General features: G+C 30.4%; 4 protein-coding genes across 5 annotated transcripts in view; 2 read left to right on the top strand and 2 right to left on the bottom strand.

Annotated features, from left to right (window-relative positions):
• Positions 1-1,028, bottom strand: part of LOC108755889 (DNA mismatch repair protein Msh2) — a 15,492-nt gene extending 14,464 nt beyond the window's left edge. Inside the window, exons 1-3 of one of the 2 annotated variants that reach the window (XM_018499291.1) lie at positions 962-1,019; positions 816-865; positions 701-750 (exon numbers count right to left, since the gene is read on the bottom strand). In XM_018499291.1, the coding sequence (XP_018354793.1) occupies positions 701-750; positions 816-849 (84 nt within the window). In that variant the 5' untranslated portion in view covers positions 850-865; positions 962-1,019. Of the gene's footprint in view, positions 1-700; positions 751-815 lie in introns of both variants that reach the window. The other variant, XM_018499290.1, reaches the window with a different exon arrangement.
• A 272-nt stretch (positions 1,029-1,300) lies between these two features.
• LOC108755890 (26S proteasome non-ATPase regulatory subunit 8) lies at positions 1,301-2,586 on the top strand. The gene is made up of 3 exons (XM_018499292.1): positions 1,301-1,424; positions 1,679-1,751; positions 1,843-2,586. Exons 1-3 carry the CDS (start codon positions 1,317-1,319, stop codon positions 2,460-2,462), a joined length of 801 nt encoding a protein of 266 aa, XP_018354794.1. The 5' UTR covers positions 1,301-1,316; the 3' UTR covers positions 2,463-2,586.
• Positions 2,587-3,190: 604 nt separating this feature from the next.
• On the top strand, positions 3,191-5,517 carry LOC108756008 (mannose-1-phosphate guanyltransferase beta). Its single transcript, XM_018499534.1, has 6 exons — positions 3,191-3,542; positions 3,903-4,066; positions 4,163-4,556; positions 4,648-4,809; positions 4,922-5,153; positions 5,233-5,517. Exons 2-6 carry the CDS (start codon positions 3,914-3,916, stop codon positions 5,399-5,401), a joined length of 1,110 nt encoding a protein of 369 aa, XP_018355036.1. The 5' UTR covers positions 3,191-3,542; positions 3,903-3,913; the 3' UTR covers positions 5,402-5,517.
• A 135-nt stretch (positions 5,518-5,652) lies between these two features.
• On the bottom strand, positions 5,653-8,497 carry LOC108756007 (separin). The gene is made up of 9 exons (XM_018499533.1): positions 8,091-8,497; positions 7,738-7,954; positions 7,372-7,664; positions 7,159-7,295; positions 6,879-7,095; positions 6,464-6,774; positions 6,203-6,370; positions 5,895-6,040; positions 5,653-5,809 (listed from the first exon to the last, which is right to left on the bottom strand). The coding sequence occupies exons 1-9, from the start codon at positions 8,322-8,324 to the stop codon at positions 5,667-5,669; spliced, it is 1,866 nt and encodes a 621-aa protein (XP_018355035.1). The 5' UTR covers positions 8,325-8,497; the 3' UTR covers positions 5,653-5,666.
• Positions 8,498-9,311: the final 814 nt, after the last annotated feature.

Raw genomic sequence — 9,311 nt, 5'->3', positions numbered from 1 at the left:
GTGTGTGTGTGTGTGTCAAATAATTCATTCCTTTGATATAAATATTATAAGAAAGAATATTTATATACATATAAGAAAAAAATTGCAAAAATTTTTACAAAAAATTAAAAAAAACACTTATTACAATATTGTTTTAGATGTTACATGAATTATAGATATATGAATAAATTAATAGACTTCTCCTGTTTAGCTGAACTTTCTATACAGTTCATCTTTCTTCTTTTTCTTTTGGAACATTGGAGAAAAAAAAGAAAAAAATAAGAATTGTACAAAAAGTTCAGTTAAAAACAATAGACCTTATAAATAACTTTAAATTAAAGTTACTTTTTGACTCACCTATCATATTAACAATATTATGATACAAATAATTTTACTTTAATTATTATAATAGCTTTAATTTTTTCCTTCAAATGTATTATGATATAATTTGTGTGTGTGTGTGTGTGTGTGTGTGTGTGTGTGTGGGTGGGTGTGTGTGTGTATGTGTGTGTGTGTGAACAATATAAAAGAAAATATAAAATCAATTATACAATTTTTTCTAAATTAAATTATTAATTAATAAAATACAAGAATATGCAATTGTTAGAATTAGAAGAATAATTAATATATAATGATGAAAAAGAATATATAATTATGAAAAAGAAAGGATTTTAAAGATTGTTTATTCATATGTAGTGTAAACAATAATTTAAATACTCACTTCTGGAAGATTTTTAAAAAATCTGACAAAGCTCTGCTGCGTAGGAGGATCTAAAAAATAAATTATTACATTGAAACAAAAATTACATTATGATTAAATAAAATCTTATATATACCCATGTTAAGCTGTTGGTTAGGTTGCACTGCCATGTTTTTAACACGAGTACTAAACGAGGCGTAATGAAGATTAATATTGCAAAATCGCTGTTAAAGATTATTATTGAAGAATCAATTGAAAATTTATAAAATTACAAAACTTTACTTTACACATTACCACCATCAGTAAACAAACTCAAATGTGATCAAATCACACATGGCGGGATTGGCGGGCAAACTGGGACAAACGATCTCTGTAAGGCCGGGTTCACATCTTGACGGAAAAGCAGAAAACGGAAAAGCAATGGCCAAACAATGGCTTGACGCTTTTCCGTTAAGATGTAAACGTATCCTAAACCGTCCATGATTTCTTTCTTTCTATTTCACAAAAGAGAGGAACTTTGATTGGTTGCGCGCGTTACGCAAAACAATCGATGAATCGACTCAAATCGAGAATTTCGAGTCTCGAATCGCATCTAAAATATCTCTGTTTTATAGTAAGGCGAGACGAGATATTAAAAATGGCAGCCCTCGAGGATGTTGTTGCCTTGTATCAGAATTTAAAACGCGAATGGACAAAAACGCCATGTAATTTGAAGAAATGTGGAGAATTACTCAATCAATTGAAGGTAATTTACATACTTTATTCACGTTTTCAAATAGGATAATTACTGATAAAAAGTATCATCATAACCTCATTACGTTTGTGGATTATGGAAATGGATTGTCATCATTTGCCATAAACTTTGTTTTCAAATTTTAATGGTCATTCCTTTTGATTCTTCAGTTTTTAGATATGTATTTAGATATGATTTGATAATAATAACATTTTTATAATAATTATATAATAATAAATAATTCAATAATAAATTATTTTACACAGATCGGTCTCACTCATCTGATGTTTCTCCCGACGTCAAATAGCACGGCCAGTCAAAATGAATTATTAATCGCTAGTATGTATTGCTAATTTTAAGCTCAACAGTCATAGTCTTGATAGATTAAATATCATAAAATTATAACAAAAATTTTATGTTTAAATCACAGGAGACATATTGGAAATTGGAGCACAATGGAGCATTGCCACTGAAGATATACCTTCCTTTGAAAGATATATGGCACAACTAAAATGTTACTATTTCGATTATAAATCTGGATTGATGGAATCAGCATACAAATATCAGCTTCTTGGTCTCAATCTCTTATTTTTGTTATCTCAAAATCGAGTTGCTGAATTTCACACAGAGCTGGAACTCCTACCATCTGATCAGATACAATCAAACGTTTATATAAGGCATCCCTTGAGTTTAGAGCAATATTTGATGGAGGGTTCGTACAATAAGATTTTCTTGGCCAAAGGTAATGTGCCCGCCGCATCCTATAATTTCTTCATAGACATTTTATTAAATACTGTTCGTGATGAGATCGGCGCGTGCATGGAAAGTGCATACGATAAGATCTCCATTCAAGATGCCGCAAGGATGCTCAATTTAAGCACGGAGAAGGATATAAAGGCATTCGCCATCAAGAAGAACTGGAATCTTTCCAAAGATGGCTATTTTTATTTTACCACGACTAGCGAGAAAAAATCTGAGGAGCCTATCCCGAGTTCTGAACTGGCAGCTCTTGCGATAGACTATGCCCGAGAGCTGGAAATGATCGTGTAATACCTTATGCAACTCTCTGTATTTTATTTATCTAAATAAATGAACAGTTTTGCTTTTGTGCAATAAAGCCTTTTATATACATATACAAATTATGTATTTTGTTTAACAAAACTTTCGAATTTACCTGCAGGGATCAAGCATCATTTTGATAAACTTTTTCAGTATACTTATATGATACTTTCAGTCACCAGGATTATTTAGCACAATGTACTTTCAAGCAGACAATTTAGAATATCATAAATAAAGTATATTATAAATGTCTAATGTCATGTGAAAAGATTCTTCCAAAGAAAAGTCTCTGAGTTATTGTTATAAACAATGTTATAATTTAAGTATACAGTACTGTGACACAGCATCTCCTTGTCATTGTTTTGTTTGTCATCCAATACCCGCCTAATAACATGAAGCACTTATATGCAAGATTGTTATCATACATGTAAGATTATACTGAATGCGGCCATTCTTACTGGAGTAGCGTGACTACTCCGAAGATTCGGAGGTAATTGAAGAACGCTGACATTATCAACTGTTCTGGCTGTTCGAAAAATAAATTAATAAGAATTTTATCTAATTTTCTAATCACTACTTTATCATAAAAAATTATATATACATATTTTATAATTTCCTGATAAAACAATGATTAAGGAAGATAAAATCCTCACATTATTTATTCTTGGAATAGTCAAAACAGTTGATAATGTCAGCATTCTTCAATTACCTCCGAGCTGTCGAGGTGATCACAAAAATTTGTCCAGGATTAACAATCTTTTAAGTATCTTTTCAGTGTCGCGACAGAAACAGAGTTTGACAGCGATTCATAAAACAAAAAGTGAATGAACATCATTGTTATCATTGCTCAATAAAAAGTCTATTCGACAGATTTATGTTTATGATAGGTTCATTCATCCGCATTAATAATGTGATATAATCTTGCGAAAAAAAGATGTTCTCATCGTAAATATAAACATGAGCATATCAGTGAACACGTAGCACTTGTCTCTATCAAGCCCATCTACGTGGCAATAATTGTCACTGAGATATCGAATTATCTTCTAATGTCATTATAAGACGGCGGTTAATGTAAGTAACATTGCGTGTTTCAGCAAAGAGTAATAAACAATATAATATAATAATATTTATTATTATTACACAAGACATGTAATGTATGTTGGGATAGAGTAATAAGTAAACAAATTTATTTACTTATAATGTCAAGTAGAATGTGCAAGAGTATAAAGTAAAATATAATTCTATATTTTGCAAATTAGAGTGGGTCATTAACTTCTCTTCTATCATAAAATATGATTTAACAATTAAAAATTAGTACTTAAACTATATATTGATTTATAATTTGTATTGCAAAGTAAATAAAAAGAACAGGTGATGCATCTTGATATGATTTATAATTAAAAAAAAAATCTTTGTTTATTATTTTTGCAGAATTTATAGGAATGCATGAAAAAAGAAAGAAGTTACAGACCATGAGAGCTTTAATACTTGTGGGTGGTTATGGAACCAGATTGCGACCTCTTACTTTAAGTCGACCTAAGCCACTTGTCGAGTTTGCAAATAAACCTATACTTTTACATCAGATCGAAGCACTGGTATATATTTAAATATTTGTAATATTGATTTATCAAAGTTTCATACTAGTATAATTTTCATTATCTTTCTAAGTATTCTTTTTAAACCTTTTTTAGGTACAAACAAATGTAACTGAAGTTATATTGGCCGTTTCCTATCGGGCACAACAGATGGAAGAAGAATTGGTTCACGAGGCGAAGAAACTTGGAGTACGACTTATATTTTCTCATGAACCGGAACCATTGGGTACCGCTGGACCACTTGCACTCGCGCGTGAATATTTATGTGCCAGTGATGATCCATTCTTTGTTTTGAATTCTGATATCATTTGTGAATTTCCTTTTAAACAACTCCTCGAATTCCATGAGAATCATGGTAAAGAAGGAACTATAGTTGTCACTAAAGTAGAAGAGCCATCAAAGTATGGTGTGGTTGTATATGAAGAAGATGGAAAAATTCAGAGTTTTGTTGAAAAACCACAAGAATTTATATCCAATAAAATTAATGCAGGTATAGTAATAGAAAGTTTTTTCAGAGTTGTTTAGAAAAACATACATGTATGTTTCACCTGTATGTTATGCCTTTTTTTTGCAAAATGTAGGTATGTACATCCTCAATCCAAGCGTATTGAATAGAATAGAATTAAAACCTACAAGTATCGAAAAGGAAGTTTTTCCAAATATGGCTCAAGATGGAGAATTATACGCTCTGGAATTGCCAGGCTTCTGGATGGACGTGGGACAACCTAAAGATTTTCTTACAGGCAAATACTTATATATCATATGATTTTCTCAATATCATATATATGTATATATGTATATATACATATATGAGTTCATTGTTCATTTATACTTAGTATCCATAATATTATCCAGGAATGTCTATGTATCTTACTTCATTGAGGCAAAAGCATCCTGAACAGCTTCATTCTGGGCCTGGTATAGTAGGCAATGTCTTAATTGATCCAACGGCTATAATTGGCAAGGATTGTAGAATAGGGCCCAACGTCACGATTGGACCGGGTGCTACTTTAGCTGATGGATGTTGTATTAAACGAAGTACTATTCTTAAGGCAGCTGTAATAAAAGAGCATGCATGGCTAGATGGGCAAGTATTAATTTTGTATATCTTAAATATATAAAGCTTCATAATATTTATATCATAATAATTAAAAATATGTAAACAGTTGTATTGTTGGATGGAGAAGCGTTGTAGGACGTTGGGTGAGAATGGAAGGTACAACTGTATTAGGAGAAGACGTTATCGTAAAAGATGAATTATATATTAATGGTGGACAAGTTTTACCACACAAGAGTATTTCCACTTCTGTACCAGAACCGCAGATTATTATGTGACCAAAGACCATAACCTGAGCTTGAATCAGTGAAGGCAATAATTGACCAAAACAATTTTTTATTCACTTTTATTATTTTTATATCAAATATGTCCCTAAAATATCTTCGCATTAAAATTAAAAAAAAATATATATATATACATTATAATTTTACTCCACAAACGATTATCTTGTCTTCCAACAAGCAACTGCTTTATACACGACTTAGAAACTTGAATTATTACACATCAGTGCAAAAATACAAATGATGACATCTCAATAAGGAATTAAACTATTTTTACTGGTAAACCTCGTATTATTATCGCAGCTGCCGTCATATAATGCAAGCAACTGTTCTTAGCTTTTGCTACTGCTCTTAACATTTCTGGTTCCATCTCTGGTTTATCCTTTGCTCCGTTCTTTGTAAATTCTGAAAAATTTAGTTATAAAGAATTATCATGCATATAATATTAAAGAAGCAAATATAAAAAGTTTTTTCAACTTCTAATACTAACTTAGGGTACCAGAAATCCATTTATCCTTGTCTACCTCAGTCCATGATTTCTCTGAGGACGAAGGAATCCAATTACTCATGAAATTTGTAGTCATTTTATCAATATCCGCATCTGTTACTTCCCAAAGCATACCCAACAGGCAAGGACTAAAAATTGTAAATTGACATACTATTTATTTATTTATGTACGTATAAATGGGAATTGAAAATATGAGAGAAAAGAAATGTTTTCGATTTCTTTTATAAATTTAAATGGAAAGAAATTTTTATATATAAGTATGGCACAAACATAAAAAATATTTTTTTTACCTGCATGCTATTAAATATTGATTTGAAACGCCATAAGGTGGATATCTTCCACCTATCATAAATAATTTTACGCTGCTACATCCAAACAATAAAACAGTAGATTTCACTCTCATTCTTTCGATATCTTCTCCAGATAAATATTCTATGCCATTAGAATGGCCAGTATACCTATAAAAATAAAAGAGAAAAATAAAGTGCAAGTAATCGAATTATAAGTAGATTAATGACTATTAATAGAGAAATAAGATAAAATTTTTGTACATTAAAACATCATGATTTATTAACGCATCTTCGAACATTTCTTCGCTAGGTCGCGTGTTATAACAACTTTTCCACTTTGGTAACCAAAAGTCCATAAAAAGCTTCATACGTTTTTCCATTTTATCGAGATCACCGGAAGGATTGACTACGCAAATTCCCATATCTTCCTTTGCTTTAATTAGTTTACAACCGTCCAAAATAGTATCTTCGTGTTCTTTGAATAATGCATATGCTACATGCAAAGATGGAAACCGGGTAATAGGATGATTTTTAACAATTTCCATGGCTTCAAACGCTATATAATCTATGTGCTTAAAAAAACAAAAAAGATTTATATACGAAATAAATTTACATAAATTCGTATTCTTAAGAGCGCATGATAACATTATGTAGCTTATATACATTGCACGTTTACCTCATCAATAATTAAAACCAATGTTTTTCGCTTTGTATTCTCTAGATTCTTTATATATGGCAATTTTCCATAAATAGATAAAATAATATTGTTTGCAAGTTTTTCATGCTTGGGAAGTAGAAATTTAATTGCACGCGCTATTTCCTCACGCGTAAGAAAGCATGCACCTGTGGCTACTTTTCTCAAAAGCCACCTACATCTTTTTGATATCTCATTGCTAGATAAATAAAGAAATTTAATATACATAAAAAACAACAAAATTCCGATAAATATTACTTACGGAGATTTGAAATCCGATATTAATTTGTCGATCATTTGATGAATCTCATCTACCATTTCCAAGTCTTCAATAAGATCGGCCATAAATAACACTCTCCATTCTCTCAACCATACACTCTCTAATGCGCTTATAGCCGACTGTAATAAATTAGCTTAAAATTTCCTTTATTGTTAAATTTCTAACTTGTATGTTGCTCAGATTTAAAAAATCTACCTTCATTTTGTTGTTTTGATTTACACGCATTGTCCAGTACTGCTTATTATTCGTGTAAGTAGTTTTCAGGGCAGATATATAGCCATCCAGTAGTTGCCGAATCTCTTTGCAGACATCGTAAGAAACGACTTGCGTCGTAGGTCTTGGCACAGTTATACATAATGGATCTATGTCAGATGTACTCGTAGGAAGTATTGTAATATGTATAGCATGCATTTCGTTAGATGTACGCTTTTCGTATCTTGATATAGTTGGAGATTCATACGGGACAGTAACTTGAATTATGTACCATTCTGTGAAGGAAATTAGAAAAATTTTAATTTATATAAAAAGAGAATTGTTATAAAAGGCAAAAGATATATGTACCTTTCGGTAAGTCTAACAGTTTTGCTTTTAATGATTTACTATTATCTGTAAATTTTGTCTCAAACTTTACATGTGTTGGTCTTAGTCCATATATTTGAGATTCATTCCTCACAGATTCGCGCATTTGAGTCTTTTGATATCTATGCAAGATGTGTTGTCGAAGTATTACTGCATGAGCTTCGACCAAATGATGAATGGCTGTGATCTCATTGCCAATCTAAAAAAGTATATATGTATATAAAATTTAGTATCAAAATAAATTATTACATGCATTTTTTTTACAATATACCAAGCATACATATGTTGTAGAATTTCTATTACTTTATTATGTAATTTATATTATATTCGATTACCTCTAGATTACAAATGGCCAACATTTTATTCAAACTGGCATATTCAACACTTCCTACATAGTTACATCGTGCATCTGTGAATAATCTCTCTACACTACTTCTGATTCCCTCCAATTTTTCATTCTCGATTTTCCTTCTTGATTTTTTTGTCTCACTTTTTGTCTTATCCTTAAAATCATCTTTGGGGTGACATTCATGCAAGATTCGCATAATTTCGTCAGTAACATGAGCCATAGTTCACTTTCTTATATAGCTTTGTTTATAACAACAATATAACAATAATAAATTCTTTATTGTCTTTTAAACGTGCAAACTTTATAAAAAAAATGAAGATCTATGTCATTCAAATCATTTGATTATTGTTTTTCTAACCACTTTCGTAATACACACAATACAATTTCAAAGTACTAACGATCACTTTGGCAATTGAACTTTATCACAATATACACTATTGTGATTTACTATTAATTATGTTGCACATATTAAAAAATTATATCAAGACAACGTAAATATTTTTAATTATATTTTTAAGTGAATTTTTGTATAAACTTGCAAATTCCAATTTTGAGTTGAATCAGCAGTTACATACGTCGGAACGCACATGCGTATGAAGATTTTGCTAGTGACGATAGTGACATCTATGCTCCCCCTCCCCCCCCCGCCGCCGCAAGTTCTTATCTTTTGAAATATTTAGTCTGTTCTTTTCAACTGAACTTCTTGCACCGTTTATCTCTTTTCTATTTTTCTCTCTAACGTGAAAAGAAAAGGAAAAATGATGAACAGTGCAAGAACTTTACCTAAAAAGAACAAATCTATCCTCAAGAGTGCACGAAATCTTCATATTGCTTGCACTTTTTGTATTCAGAAAAAGAATCTTCGGTTTCTCTTTCGCCAACATTCGAATATATATATATGTATTTATCTCGTTTTAAGTAGTTTTAAATTATCTCTATAAATAAAGTTTTTAAATAAATTTTTTTATTTTATAAATAAATTAATTCCTCTTTATTATAACTCTTAAAATAAAGTAGATATATGTATATTTAAGTTTAACAAGAGAGATCGAGATGAAAAATTTTAAGTGCAGTTTAGTGCAGCAATAAAGAACAAACATATTATCTCCCAATCAATAACTTTTTGTTTATGGCTAAAAAGAGCGCGCTAAATTTAAGTTTGTTTTTATCACAATTATTTCAAAAATAACATACAAATAGTCCTAAT

The sequence above is a fragment of the Trachymyrmex septentrionalis genome, unplaced genomic scaffold (assembly GCF_001594115.1).
Source record: "Trachymyrmex septentrionalis isolate Tsep2-gDNA-1 unplaced genomic scaffold, Tsep1.0 scaffold9, whole genome shotgun sequence".
NCBI classification, from domain to species: Eukaryota; Metazoa; Arthropoda; class Insecta; order Hymenoptera; family Formicidae; genus Trachymyrmex; species Trachymyrmex septentrionalis.
Note: the sequence above shows the minus strand (reverse complement) of the source record. Positions and strands in the feature narration are given on the sequence as shown.